The sequence below is a fragment of the Panulirus ornatus genome, chromosome 11 (genome assembly GCF_036320965.1).
Source record: "Panulirus ornatus isolate Po-2019 chromosome 11, ASM3632096v1, whole genome shotgun sequence".
In the NCBI taxonomy this organism is placed as follows: domain Eukaryota; kingdom Metazoa; phylum Arthropoda; class Malacostraca; order Decapoda; family Palinuridae; genus Panulirus; species Panulirus ornatus.
The window spans coordinates 62,923,671-62,939,903 of NC_092234.1; the positions used below are offsets into that span (position 1 = coordinate 62,923,671).

The 16,233-nt window shown below is 41.6% G+C and overlaps 1 protein-coding gene across 2 annotated transcripts in view; it reads left to right on the forward strand.

Annotated features, from left to right (window-relative positions):
• LOC139751606 (uncharacterized) overlaps positions 1–16,233 on the forward strand; it is a 410,068-nt gene that overhangs the window by 221,948 nt on the left and 171,887 nt on the right. For both annotated transcript variants that reach the window (XM_071667208.1, XM_071667207.1), the window contains exon 3: positions 9,237–9,552. In XM_071667208.1, the coding sequence (XP_071523309.1) occupies positions 9,432–9,552 (121 nt within the window). In that variant the 5' untranslated portion in view covers positions 9,237–9,431. The remainder of the gene's footprint in view (positions 1–9,236; positions 9,553–16,233) is intronic.

The following is a 16,233-nucleotide window of genomic DNA, read 5'->3' on the forward strand; positions in this document are numbered from 1 at the left end:
GGCATATTAAGACAGCGGTCGAAGGGTACCGTAAGACTGCAAGTGAAGGGAACACAAGCCATGGAAGTGAAGGATACAGTCAGACAAGCGAAGGGTACAGTAAAAGTGCAGGTGAAGGTTATAGTGATATGACTGCAAGTGAGGGTACAATGAACCTTCAGTTGAAGAGTTCACCAAGACTGAAAGTGAAGGGAACAACATGGCTGCAGGTCAAACGAGCAGTTTATTAAGTCTGTTGTTAAACTTTATCAGTGGAACTACTCATATCTACTCCTCCTGGTAAATGATTCTGTATGTTAACAGACACCTTGAAGTAAAAGGTCTTTGCCTCGCTTGAATAATAACATTTGGGCCTAGATTATACTTTTTGCTTGGAGCGAATTCATAAGATTTCGCCAAACGCAATTTCTTAGAGCGAGATGAACAAAACCCTTTTGATAACTTTGATCACCCGTATCATATCAGTAGACCACGGGACAGACGAGCCACATTTCAACTTCTCTTTTGTAAGAGGACTAAGTTAAGTCTCGTCGGCTTCTATTGTTTCTTGGTAGTCCGGGAATCATCTTGGTAGCTCGACACTGAACTCTTCCCATCATGGGTGTGTCATTTTTCAAGTGGGATGAGCAAACCTGAACATAATGATCAAAGTGAAGACTTACCAGAATATTATGCAGAGTATGACATACTTTCTTATGCTTAATATCGAGTTCTCTGTACATTTCAAAAAATAATGTTAATTGCTGCTTCCATGCACTGTTTCCTTGGCTTTTATTACACTTGTCTTTTTTTTTCTTCTTCAGTTACCTGTAATTGCTCAGTAGAATTCATCTTGTAATTTGCCTTATCGTTTTTCCTAACTCTGCACTGAGCGATTTGAAGTTCATTTGCCACCTGTGGGCCCCAGTCCACCTGTTTGTTTGTGTCAGTTTGAAGCTGCAGACTTCCAGTTTCTGTCGTGGATCTGTCTCCCAGCATGCGTCGTGTGGGAATCGTGATATCTCACAATGCATCTCATTAGCACTATCACTGTTGTATGTGTGTGTGTGAGTGTGTGTGTGTGTGTGTGTGTGTGAGAGAGAGAGAGAGAGAGAGAGAGAGAGAGAGAGAGAGAGAGAGAGAGAGAGAGAGAGAGAGAGAGAGAGAGAGAGAGATCTGTTGTAATCCACATATTTGATTATTTTGAAGCCTGGTGATCTGTCACTTTTAACCACCATGTGACCTTAACTAATAATTTCTCTGATGCGGAAATGTATCGAATGTTTTCTGTAAATATGCATACACGACATGAAGCGCTTTCACCACACATGATTGCATCACAAATCAAGTCAAACAGATTTCTCAGACATGAGCAGTTTCGTCGAAAATCATGTCGAGAATTGTTTATTACGTGGTGAAGTCCATAAGGCTTACAATCTTGCCTCGAATCATGAACTGCAAAAGTTTACCAACTGCCAGCGTCATGCTTAATTGGTCGATGATTTCTGGTCAGGCACTTGTTACCTTTTTTTGAATATTGGTTTTATTTTGGCAGACTTCGAATCCCCTGGAAGTTGCTCCGTAGTGAGTGACTATCTGCAGTCAAGAATATATCTCTCTCTCTATTTACCTTCTCTCTTTTTCCTTGGATAAAGTTCATCAGGCTCCCTTGTGTTGCGTGTCTTGTTTATAGTGTGATTTCAACTTGTATATCAGTACTTGGTAAAATAGTGTTCTCTTTTATTTGTGGGATTGGATATGGGAAATAAGTGTGCTTTCAAAAGTATTTTATAGATAGGAAAGAATCACTGAAAACATTTACCATGACAGTATTGCCTTCGGCACAGAGTTACCATTTTCTGTGATCAGTGGACCAGCTGACGGGGTAATGATTCTTGCTTCCATCATTGATACTTTTTATGGGATGTTTTGCTATTTCCAGCAATGTACGCTTCATGCTGGCGTTTATTCTGACGTATTAGTCTTAGTTTTTCCATGAAGATTTACTTATTATTTCACGTGCATTATTATTCTCTTCGATTTTCTGTTGTGATACTTTCTTGGACAATAGCGATTTTCTTTATCTCACGCTCCAATCATTTTGCCTCAGTTTTGGAAACTGACCATCTGTTACTTCCTCCTTCACGGTTAGAGTGTACTCCAGAACAGCGTATTTGACAAGGCTTTATGTATTGATTGGAAGATGTGTTCTCCATCAGAAGCCAACAGAAAAGCCAATGCAGTGCCCGGAAGCACTAAAAAGTTAGGCTTAAGGTATTGGATATAAACACATATCAAATAATCCCCTTTTCCCTCTTCTGCCGCTTACGTTTTGGACGACGCGAAACCCTTGTTTATTCTGCGCCAGTTGAAAATATTCCTCCAAGATCACTTCAACGCTCCGTTTAAGCCATACAGCTTGACACAGCTCCAGGTAGTGGACAGACTAGATGTTGTGTGGGATATCTGTAGAAAGCACAGTCTGATTGCCTGTACATGACAAGATGATAGACACTACTGCGTAAAAGAGGACATAGGAGAAGTGATCCACATGATGACGGAGCACGTTGCTTGCAGTGAAGTAGATGAAAGGAACTCTACAGAAGCATTTAGAAAACATGTCTTGCTTTGATCCAGCAGACCGGGGGGAAAAGTCGAACTTCAGCCAAGAACACACGAGGAAAGCTACGAAAAACTTATCCTTCACGTCGACAACACAGTATAGAGAGAGAGGACACTTAAGAATCATATTAATGACGACCGACACAAATGAAGATGTCTCTATGCCATGTTTCCCTGACAACCCCACTGAAGAACTTTAGATCCCTTTTGGTTAAAAAGAATAATGGAATTCAGATACAATCTTCTGCAGATTGAACTGTAACACAACGACGTCCATCTAATACATTCCTGATACTCAAGAAGTCAGACCACATTCCATCCATCACCTGAGGCTGCTCTCCGGCGGCCTCGCACAAAGCGAGCAGCATACGCCTCTGGACAAGTCCAGGAGGGTCAGGGTCTCATAAAAGAACCACGCATACGAAGGCCAGGGGAAGGGGCTGCGAGGAGTGTAGTGAGGCTGAATGGAAACTGTTGTGGACCTCGCTGGGAACTGACCGAGGAATTCTGAACTTATCCACTGCCACGACCAACAGACGCGACGTGGCTCTGGTAAATGTACAGGAATTACAGTCTTATGTGTGCTGATGTTTGTGGTGTGGTGGCACATGCTTAAATACCTTGTAATAGATAGAAAAGTACTACGTTGATAACCCTTTATTTACCTATAGAACGACGATTTGTAATTGATTTCTTTGTAGTTTTGTTTTATTTCATGTTGAAGTATTGCTAACTACTATCTAAGCTTCCTTGCTGAAATTAGATTCCTGTGTGAGAATAGATATTGGTCCATGATAACTGGAGCATTAAACTTATATGGTTGTGTACAGAGGAGGGGTATTCCTGGGCCTTACAGCAGACTGTAGTATTTCACAAGCATTTTTACAGACGTATGCAAATACCGAATTGACTAGAATGACTTGATGAATGTAGACTGGAAGGTGAAGATGTTCCCTTGGAAGAGTATAGCTAGATGACGCTCGCTGAGGAAAGCCTGTAAGAGACTTCTACACAATCCAAAGCTGTTGATTTTCTGGGTGATCGTCGCGCGCGTGTGTGTGTGTGTGTGTGTGTGTGTGTGGCTGGCTGGCCAGGTCGGAAGTTTTCGTGAAATCAATGCGGGTGAAAGTCTTAAGACGTCTCTCCTGGGGGTTGCAATAGCAAAACTCTTTAAGAAGCAGACGAGGCGATGGGTGACAGTGGAGGTCTTCATATTTCCAGGCCGCTGAGGTTCTATGGAACTCGCAGGGTCTGTGTAAGCCCTATCAGACACAACACAGTCACAGAGTAACCTGGGGATCAGGTTGAAAGGACGGGATTTTAACTTTCTGTGTTGTGAGAGACGTATAAAGTCTACCAAACTTGGTATACAGCGTTTGAAATCTCCCACGTCTACCAGCAGGTTACCTGAGGGAGGGAATCACTGGTGCTGAACCAGAGGGGATCTGGATGGCTCAAAGGAGAATTCTTTATCCAGTTTCATATGGGCATGGCAGTGGGGCCCGGTGTAACGACTTCAGATTCTTGCACTGACGGACACAGCTTGCTTGGAGGCGGGTGGTGTCAGGGGTAGGAGAATCATCGGCAGATGGTGGCAAAGTGAGTATTGAAGTGCTGAGTAGTTTCCTCACTCGAGAGGTGACTAACGCGAGGCAAGGAGGGAGTCTGCTCGTTCAGGCTGCTCAGCTAGGTCTGCTTCCCATACCACAGTTTGAGTTTGAATCGCTTCACTTCTTGTGAATTTGTGAGGTAATAAGACTTCCTCGCAGCATATGTTTCGTACGTTACGTTGCCATGAAGGGCCCTGTAGCGTGTAGTGTTGCTGAGGCAGAAGGTCCGACCTCGCCGCTGTATGAGTCTTTCAATAAGTCACCTACGTGTAGTCTTACAAATATAGCGAGAAAGAATCGATGGTGTTGATGTAATGACCCTGTGTCAATCATCCACGCTCATCACGTGAGTTCAGCGATAACGAACTGTATTATGAAAACTGATGTATTGTGGCATTGGGTTACTGGTTTCTGTTTCTGGCTGTTCGGCACCAGATGTTGGGTTGTGGTCTGTGCAGCCGGCCATAGAGCTGATATATGGAGAAAACGACCGATGGGTGGCCCTTGGCGTGGATGGTAAGTACTGGTCAACCATATAAGCCAGAATAAGCTCATGAGTATTTTCCCTTGAGTTTCTGGGAACGTCTACAGCTCGTATTTATGCAGGTGCTCCTGTAGCTCTGTAGTGTCATTTTATATTTTGAAATCCCGACACAACAGTAACTTAGCACACACAGGCACCTGACTCTGAGGTAATCTAAGGTACTGTAAGACGGTTCAACACTACATCTCTGAAGAAGGAGTCGGGGTGGGTGTGGGGTTGGTGGCATGGTACAGCTCATGATCAAGGTTGGAATCAGCTTGACGGAAGTGGCTGGCTATTTGGGCTGCCCAGTTCTCTGCTAACCCACATTACCTTCAAACCGCTAGGAATTTCATCTCTTAGAAGAGACTGACGTCATTTCTCCTTTTCTGAGAGAGCGACATACGACCCAACCACGCCCGCTGGTGCGCAGATGATGGAGTATCTCGCCACTCTTCGTTAGATCATGTCTCAGGAATAATCTGCCACGTTTCTGCCATGGCATCATCACCAGCCTTAATTGACCTGACTGTGATGAGATCATCCGTCTCGTCAGTGAGAGGTGACGCTTGACAGGCAGTGGTGGTCCAAACCACACTTGAAGGATTCCAGTATTGAACCGAGTTGATGGCAATGGGTTTGTTGCTACTGCTTCTGTCTGCTAGAGATGACTTTCATGAGTTCGTGTCCATGACGACCTTGCCTGTAGCTGGCGGGCGAAGGGTAGAGTTAGTTGATTCCAGTTTCACAACAACACTGGTGTCTAGGGTAGCCACCACACCTGCACTTCAGGCGCTATAGAGCGATGCGGGAGTAGGTCTCCCGTAACACTGGTGACGTATTGTTGTAAGCGATAACCACTACTATCCCTTGGTCACGTGTGTCGCCTGCCCTGAACACCCAGTGGCTGTCCCGAGCACTGGCGTCATACCCTGTTCATCTCCATTACATCCAATCGTCTGATTTTCTTTTTCCTTTTTTTTTTTTCAAGTCGACCAAAGATATTAAGTTTCCCCACAAGCAACACCTTGTTGTTTAAGATTGTCTTCAGGTGCGTTAGGGATTCGCGTGGGGGAGAAGAGAATGGTCAGTAGTTGATCCCAGGCAGCTGTAGAGCGCGAGACATGGCCTGTTCCCTGAGGGCTGAGGATCAGTGTGGCTACTTAGGTGTGGAGACCATGTTGTGACGTCATATTCCTGCTTATGTCATATATACGTCGTTATCATCGTCGTGAATATGTTCCTGTCCATGTTCTTGTGGACATCTTGACGTAAATATGTATTCATTTTCGCCGCCTCACGATCCTTCTCACGCGATGTTCTGATGACTAGTTCTTTCCAGTATCTTACCCACAGTCTGATATATCTAAACTCCTTCCTGTCATCCCGTCTTCATATCCATTCTTTCTGCCGAATGACCCCAAACCCCTCATCTATACCCTGTACTGCCACATTGCTCACCATCGCGTAAAAATCACCCGTCACGAATAATGGGTCACCTTACATCACAACTGATGCACCCAAAATACTTGCTTCTTATGATCTTTCTTATCATGAACAGGTGCATAAGAATGATCACCCATCTCATACACTCCACTTTCATTTTCACCTCCATCAGTCTGGAATTCGGTTTTTTACATTCTTTTACACACTCCCTCAACTCTTGCTTCAGCTGTAGTGTTACCCCTTCCTTGGCTTTTGCCCTGACGTCAACTCCTGACATTACTCCCAAGACATTTCCGGACCATTCTTCTCTTGTATCTTAAAGCTCTGTTTAACTCAGAGCCAGAGCATTCAGGTTCCTTTCCTCAAACATACTACCTACGTATATCTCCTTTCTCCTCATCTTGATTCTATCAACACACATTAGGAAACATCTCCAGTAAATCGACTATTGAATGTTTTCAGTGTTTACAGAAACGAATGAATATCAGTAGGGCCAGACAAACTGAGATTGTGACAATTTTCTTTTTTTTCTGATATTCGTTTATTACCTGTGAGCGTTTATTTCCGTTGTTTGCATCTTGATGGCTATGGCCATTGAGTGAAGCATGGGTTTATATGTTTTTGTCAATACATTTGACGTGAATTCATTAAAGTTCGCATTACGAGGCATCATATGAGAGAAAGAGAATTCATTAAAGTTCGCATTACGAGGCATCTGAAGAGAGAAAGAGAATTCATTAAAGTTCGCATTACGAGACATCTGAAGAGAGAAAGAGAATTCATTAAAGTTCGCATTACGAGGCATCTGAAGAGAGAAAGAGAATTCATTAAAGTTCGCATTACGAGGCATCTGAAGAGAGAAAGAGAATTCATTAAAGTTCGCATTACGAGGCATCATAAGAGAGAAAGAGAATTCATTAAAGTTCGCATTACGAGGCATCTGAAGAGAGAAAGAAATAATTCTACTCCAAATTACAGACCAGAAACCTATTTTCCCCACAGTATCTCCTGTCCTGGAAATTGCGGAACTTTTTTGCACGCTGGTAACTTCAGGTGTCAGCGTTTCTGTCGGGTCTGTAGTTTGTGGTTGATGGGGAAGTGAACGCGCGATGAAGTCATGAGGTCACTGTGGGATATCACTGTTCTGTAATGTGTCTCCTCATGTTGACACAGACTGAGAGGGGCTGCTGGTAAGGACCACTTCCTGGCTACAGCGTTACCGTACACAGATCTGTATCTCAAAAATCTCTCGGGAATGGAATTGATTTCTAAACGTACTTTTGATATAGAGCTTGGGATATCTTTTCTTTTTTTTTTTTTGACTTATTGCTGATCATGATTAAATGATCATGTGGAGAATAGTTCTCCTGATGACGTATCTCTTATAATACTTGCTTCTGTACGACGTCGATATGACTTGTAGCACCTGCTATTGAAGAACTTCCTTATGACTTGTAGTGCCTGCTATTGAAGAACTTCCTTATGACTTGTAGTGCCTGCTATTGAAGAACTTCCTTATGACTTGTAGCACCTGCTATTGAAGAACTTCCTTATGACTTGTAGTGCCTGTTAGTGAAGAACTTCCTTATGACTTGTAGTCCCTGCTATTGAAGAACTTCCTTATGACTTGTAGTGCCTGCTATTGAAGAACTTCCTTATGACTTGTAGTGCCTGCTATTGAAGAACTTCCTTATGACTTGTAGTGCCTGCTATTGAAGAACTTCCTTATGACTTGTAGTGCCTGCTATTGAAGAACTTCCTTATGACTTGTAGTGCCTGTTATTGAAGAACTTCCTTATGACTTGTAGTACCTGCTATTGAAGAACTTCCTTATGACTTGTAGTACCTGCTATTGAAGAACTTCCTTCTGACTTGTAGCGCCTGCTATTGAAGAACTTCCTTATGACTTGTAGTACCTGCTATTGAAGAACTTCCTTATGACTTGTAGCGCCTGCTATTGAAGAACTTCCTTATGACTTGTAGTACCTGCTATTGAAGAACTTCCTTATGACTTGTAGTACCTGCTATTGAAGAACTTCCTTATGACTTGTAACACCTGCTATTGAAGAACTTCCTTACGACTTGTAGTAACTGCTGTTGAAGAACTTCCTTATGACTTGTAGTACCTGCTATTGAAGAACTTCCTTATGACTTGTAGTGCCTGCTATTGAAGAACTTCCTTATGACTTGTAGTGCCTGTTATTGAAGAATTTCCTTATGACTTGTAGTGCCTGTTATTGAAAAACTTCCTTATGACTTGTAGTGCCTGTTATTGAAAAACTTCCTTATGACTTGTAGTAACTGCTGTTGAAGAACATCCTTATGACTTGTAGTGCCTGTTATTGAAAAACTTCCTTATGACATGTAGTGCCTGCTATTGAAGAACTTCCTTATGACTTGTAGTGCCTGCTATTGAAGAACTTCCTTATGACTTGTAGTGCCTGCTATTGAAGAACTTCCTTATGACTTGTAGTGCCTGCTATTGAAGAACTTCCTTATGACTTGTAGTACCTGCTATTGAAGAACTTCCTTATGACTTGTAGTGCCTGCTATTGAAGAACTTCCTTATGACATGTAGTGCCTGCTATTGAAGAACTTCCTTATGACTTGTAGTGCCTGTTATTGAAGAACTTCCTTATGACTTGTAGTGCCTGTTATTGAAGAACTTCCTTATGACTTGTAGTGCCTGTTATTGAAAAACTTCCTTATGACTTGTAGTGCCTGCTATTGAAGAACTTCCTTATGACTTGTAGCGCCTGCTATTGAAGAACTTCCTTATGACTTGTAGCAACTGCTGTTGAAGAACATCCTTATGACTTGTAACACCTGCTGCTGAACGAGATCCTTATAAATTGTATCAGTTACTCTGCTGAACGACCTCCATATGACTTGTAACACACAGTGCTGAATGACACTCACATGACTGAGTTGCAACAAAGGAAGACATCGTCATCTTGTCTTTCACATTCCTCGTATTCCTGTGAAGATATTGATGTCATCTGAATATTTCCTTTAGTCATATATTAAATGGATTCTTTTTTTCTCTTTTGTTTCAGGAATGTGGATCCTGCCGGGAACACTTCTCTTGGGATGTAGAAAAAAAAAAGAGTTTCTGCTTCACATGAAATGAAGTGAAGCGTTGAAAAGTAATTCCCTGAATTTCCTGGAATTACTTTAACACAAGACGATAATTCCTGCGGCGGTTAAGTGGTGTGTGTGTGTGTGGCTGGTGGTGGAGGCTGGACCATACCATGCTGGCCAGGTGTGGCGTCCGACGGGCCTGGACCCACCCGGCCTCACCAGTGCTACTGCTGCTCCTACCGTTACTGCTGCTGCTCCTCTCCTTATCTCGCCCTGCTGACGCTGACACAGGTGGGTGGGCGGCTCAGTTGGTGATAGTGGTGGATTGCATGTTTACTGATATATGAAGACCATCAACACTGGGACGTGTGAGGCTTGTGTGAGGGGGAGGCTGGGATGAGTGGTGAGGAGGCTACAGACAAATACATACCGAGACATACATACATACAGCAGTGTTTATGCATGCAACAGTATACATACATACAGAAGTATACATGAATATCCATATATATATATATATATATATATATATATATATATATATATATATCATACAAACCTCCAACAGCCAGGATCGAACCTGGGACCCCTGTGCAAGAGGCAGGCATGTAACCGCTAGGCTATGGGACTGTATAATAGGAAACAACTATTCGAAATACTGAGTACATTGTGAGACGAAGGGTATTCGAGTACTCAGTATTTCGAATAGTTGTTTCCTATTATACAGTCCCATAGCCTAGCGGTTAGCATGCCTGCCTCTTGCACAGGGGTCCCAGGTTCGATCCTGGCTGTTAGGTTTGTATGTTCTATGAAGGTGCGCGTTCATATGCACTTTATTCGTATATATATATATATATATATATATATATATATATATGTATATATGGACATGCAGGAACTCGAACAAATTATATATATATATATATATATATATATATATATATATATATATATATATATATATATATATATATATCATGTCATAGGTTCTAGTTATAGGCAGAAGTCCTAATCAAGTGCAGGCTTTAGGTGAAATATGAACAAAAAAAATCAAATAAATGAGAAGAAAAGGGAGAAGACGTAAATAACCGAAGAATGTCGGAGGAAGTGGATAACCTGCCTTCTAAAATGAGGCAGATCAATTTTTCCTTCGGTGAAACATGAGACGGTAAAGAGTTCCATAATCTGTTGTGTAGGGGTTAAAGGGAAAGATCACAACAGCTCACACGTTCACTTGCTAACGTCCACACAGTAATCATGTGACGCTATGGCTCGCCGAGTATTGCATGGTCCAGGTAATGATGAAAGTACACAACCAGTCAATCGTTGGCAACAGAAACCAGAGTGGTATCTACACAACCACCCAGTTCTCGGTATCAGAAACCAGAGTGGTATCTACACAACCACCCAGTTGTCGGTATCAGAAACCAGGGTGGTATCTACTCAACCACCCAGTTCTCGGTATCAGAAACCAGGGTGGTATCTACACAACCACCCAGTTCTCGGTATCAGAAACCAGAGTGGTATCTACACAACCACCCAGTTGTCGGTATCAGAAACCAGTGTGGTGTGTACAGAAGAGGGAAAGAGGATCAGAACTTCGGCATTGGGTAAATGGATCAAGTTTTACGGTCAGTTGGGAGAGTTGATAAGTCTGATCGTTTTAGAATCGACTTTGTGGAGTATGTGGAGTTAGAACGTCACTAGATGTATGAGCAGTGTGCCATAATCAGTCCTTTGTAAGACTGGAACTACTGTTCAAAGGAGAAGAAGTTTCGAGAGTTGAAGAGGATTCCAAGTTTGGTACAGATAGGGTTAAGTAGCTGTGGTGTCATGTGGGATTTCCAGCATAGATGGGATGTTACTGTGTACCGAGAGTTGACACAATAGAACCAGAGAGGAAAATGTTGATCAATTAATAAACATGAGAGAAGGAAGTGAGGGATGAAAGCCAACAGAAGGGAGCTTGGAGACCAGACCACGATGACGCACCTTGTGGAAATCCCGTAATATAATCACGGGCCACACAACATAGGAGTCCTCACCCTCTCCCAGAAGGAATGATCAGACTTTGGTAAGATAAGGGAGGATATCACCGGTGGATCTGCCTTTGCTAATGCCACACTGATGATCAAAGAGAAGACTGCGAGACTCAGGACGCTCGAGGAAATGGGAGTTAAGACTCGAAGAATTGGGACATTCGGAACCAGAGGAACATGGTAACTGGAAAGGGTAAGAAAGGTTACCCTTCCTCGGGAGAGGCTGTATCACCGATACTTTTCAAGGAAGGGAAAGTTTTCGTTTTCGAATCGAGGTGGAAAAGACGGTCGAGCACGAGCATAAATTGAGAGGCTTAGGCCTTCAACACACGAAGAGGGATGTTGTGTAGTCCGTACGCCTTGCTCGTTGGGAGAGAGAGAGAGAGAGAGAGAGAGAGAGAGAGAGAGAGAGAGAGAGAGAGAGAGAGAGAGAGAGAGAGAGATGTACTTACCTACCTACGAGTACCAAGGACGAGGTTTAGTTAAAATGGTAGACTATCGTGAAGCGTTTATTGCATATCCTGCTTAATCGATAAGACTTTTCTTCTCAGCTGTCACATTATTACGTACTTGTCTATTTTTTTTTTTTTTGTTCATCTGGAATTTATTTCAACCACGTCAGTTATCCTTTTAGATATTTTCGTAATTGTTCTATGCATGTTTCATATTTCCCAAGACAATGAATTGAATAATCGTTGTAGCTTCTTGGTTTGGCTGCCATATGTTTTTGTCTGATGTATTTTCTGTATGTTCCATGGTATTCTTGAAGACTTATCAACTGTTCCTCCTTGTTAGGAGGCTGTCATGTTTGATAACATTTTCTGTTTTACCTTCAGTTTGATGTCATGCTTAGATATACCTTCAGTTTGATGTCATACTTAGATATACCTTCAGTTTGATGTCATACTTAGATATACCTTCAGTTTGATGCCATACTTAGATATACCTTCAGTTTGATGTCATACTTAGATATACCTTCAGTTTGATGTCATGCTTAGCTTATCGTGTGTCTTCCTCCTCATCCTAGGCTATATAGTTGCAGTTCTTTGGTAAGTCCACATGTTCCATCCCCGTCATTTAAAACTCTTTAATCCATCTTCATATCTTACACATGACGTTTTGTGTAGCTACGTTTTCTAGCAAAATCCCGTCATTAACTTTGTCAAAAGCTTTCACGAAGTCGAAAAAAAAGAAGAAAGAAAATGCGTGTCCATTTTTTTTTCCTTGGATTAAACTTTCATAAATGTCGTTCTGCTTTGCTGATGATTGTTGGCCTTCGCTTATTTAGCAGGATGGTTAGATCTACGAACTCTTATCACTCAAAACACCTTTACTGCATGCGAAGTCAAGCTAACTGGTCTGTACTGGTCAGGTATTAACTTAGACCCTCCTCTGTGTATCAGTGTGGAACTTTGTGAATGTCTACAACTTTGCATTCCTCCAGACGTTGCCTCAATAATTCCATCACTGGTCTCGCTGTTGCTGTCTTTGTCTCTTTTGGATGAGTGTGGCTGGGATTTCCATCAGCTCCTGGGGGGGGGGTCGGAATTTTTCTCTGAACGAATCGATTGTTTTTTATTTATATTGTCTTCCAATATTACAATAACTATGAACATATTTTTTCATCATATTGGCTAAAGAATTCGTTTCATTTTTTTTTTCTTACGTTTTGAGCTGAATACCGATTTATATCGTTCATTCAACATCCCAGACATTTCTTTGGAGTCATTTTTGTATTTATCTCTTTACTTTGAATTGTGCAGTCTCCACTTTCCTGTATTTTTTCCGTATTCATAAATGTAAATAGTTACTTTGGATTTCTCTCCATGTTCTTCATTGCTTTTTCTTCATTCAATTTTTGTTCTATGTTATTCATTATTCTTACGTCTGCATTCTATACTTTTTTTAATCATATCATTCTCGCTTCTTGCTCTGCAATCAGCTCTTTTTTTTTTCTACGCCTTTCATCCATTTATCGACTGTTTTCTCTCGCAGTCCATTTTCCGTTTTGTATTTATTTTCTTCTCTTTGGTATCTGCTCAGTAATTACGTGGCCTAATCTCTCACACTATTTTTTTCATCTCTGTCTTGGAGGTTCTCATTCCGTTTTCTATTTAGAGTCTTCTCAGTGATCTCTTTTTTCTAGTTTGTTTAGTCCGGGTGAAAATTTATTTCAGTCAAACCCATGATCGTTTTCTGTTGCTGTATCTCGTTGGCAGTCACTCGTTTTCCATTTCGTATACGCCGTAGTGATCTCTATATCATGATCTGATAACCATGAACTAGAACTATTTACATTGATATCTGGGAATAGTGTCATGTCGTTCGTGAAAATACGTTCTGTCGCATTTCTCTCTCTTGCCGGTCTGTCGCTTGCTTACCTGCATCGAGGCTGAATGAAACACATAAATTAATCTTTTGGAGCTGTTGCTGCTGCTGCTCTCTCTCTCTCTCTCTCTCTCTCTCTCTCTCTCTCTCTCTCTCTCTCTCTCTCTCTCTCTCTCTCTCTCTCTCTCTCTCTCTCTCTCTCCTTCCTCCCTTCCTTTTGTCACTGTATCCGTATGCATAATCTACCCCCTCTTTTTTTTTTAACCATTCAACAAAATGGAAGTTAAACTTACTAGCCTCAGTTATTATCTGGGTCAGGTTTCGCTAATCCCATCAGAGTTTCCTCGAATTTTGTCGAATGTGTTCGAGGAGAGAGAGAGAGAGAGAGAGAGAGAGAGAGAGAGAGAGAGAGAGAGAGAGAGAGAGAGAGAGAGAGAGAGAGAGAGAGAGAGAGATTATTGCATGTTAGACTGTGTGAAAAGAGGTTACAGCGAGGATCATAGAATTAGTGTCATGTGCATCAGGGGGGTAGGGCGAGGTTGAATATTAGTCATCCAAGATCATTTTAGTAGGGGAAGGGGAGCCTAGAAAGGCCTGCATTGTCAATAAGACAGATGTGTGTATGTATGTATGTATGTATGTAGTGCTGTCTGGACGGGAAAATGGTGGAGACGTAGAGCGAGGGCATTTAGTTGCCTATGTCGCCTCGGCTAACCAAAAAATAAAATTGTTGTATGGATAATTACCCTCGTTTTCTAACTTAATGACACAGCTCTTTAGCGATTCTGTTGTCATTTTCAACAGCATTTGTCTGCTGTTAATATTTACCTTGACGTATAAGTTTCAAAGTCCATTTCCAGAAGTTTACATAACTTCCTTTACCATGTTAGTTATTATCCGCTTTGAGTTTTTTTTTTTTATATATATGCTATCTTGTCAGACAAGAGGTAGTTCGTCTGTTTCATTCTTCCACCGTTTTGGTTTATTTCTGGAGGACGACCACCTGCTAGGTATTGCCTGGTGTGTTCTCTCTATCACTCTCAATGTCTTAATGAAGCTTTTCTAAGCTGCATTCACATCGTTTTTACTGCCGATGTCATCCCAGCTTATTCCATCAAGAGCAATACAATTTTCAAGTTCATCAACATTGCAGAGTTGAAATCTACCACAATATATATATGTATATATATATATATATATATATATATATATATATATATATATATATATATATATATATATATATATATATATATAATGTGAATTTCAGTCCACTTTCAACTCTCTCATCCACACTCTTTTTATTACCACACATCTCTTACCCTTTCATTACTTACTCGATCAAACCACCTCACACCACATATTGTCCTCAAACATTTAATTTCCAGCACATCCACCCTCCTTCGTACAACCTCACACATTCCTCTTGCCTCACACCCATGGATCATTGTTGGGACTGCTATACCTTCATACATACCCATTTTTGCCCTCCCAGATAACGTTCTCTCTTACCACACATTCCTCAGTGCTTCCAGAACCTTCGCCCACTGACCCACCCTATGACCCACTTCCTTTTTAATGGCTGCCATGTCCACTCCCAGGTATCTAAAACACCTTCTCTTTATTCAAACTCTCACCCCAACTAAATTGTCCTTCTACCCTGCTAAACCTAATAACCTTGCTTTTACTCATATTTACTCTTGACATCTTAATTTCACATAGTCTCCCAAACTCAGTCACCAACTTCAGCAATTTTTCATTCGATTCTGCCACCATTGATAAGTCATCAGCAAACATCCCCGGCAGACTACATACTCGCCCATCTCCCTCAAAACACTTGCATCCCCTCACCATCCAGTTCATAAACAAACCAAACAGACATGGTGACATCACACACCCCATCCGCAGACGAACCTTCACTTAGAACTACCCACTCTCTTCTCTTTCCCCTCTTAACATGCCTTACACGATTAATAAAAACTTCTCACTGCTTCTAGCTGCTCTCCTCCCACACCATATAGTCTTGAGACATCCGTCAACCTTCTCATGTGCTTTCTTCAGATCAATAAATGTCACATACAGATCCTTCTGTTTCTCTAGGTATTTCTCGCACACACTTCCAAAGAAGCAAACACCTCATCCACACATTCTCTATCACATCTGGATCCACTTTGTTCCTCCTCAGTCTGATACTCTGTACATGCCTTCACCTCCTCAATCACTACCCTCCCATATCCTTGCCATTTCTACAGTGGCACTGTACATGTATTCTGCCAATCCTCAGGCATCTCACCGTGATACATACATACATACATCTCGTAACCATCCTTCCTGAAAAAAGAAGAAGCTGGTGGGATGTCTGATCCTTTATTACCTTGTGGTAGCAATGGTGAAGATTTGTAGTGTTTATTGTATTGTTTTTTTTACTGAAAAGAAGAATCATTGAATTTAATTTTTCCAGTAACATTCGATGCAGACCCTTATCGAACGCAAGCCTAGATAGATGATGTCAACTGCTTTCCTTTCATCATACGTTGATTATGTCGAAAAAGAAGTCAAGTAGATCTGTCAGACGTGAGCGATTTCGTGGACAACCATGCTGAGA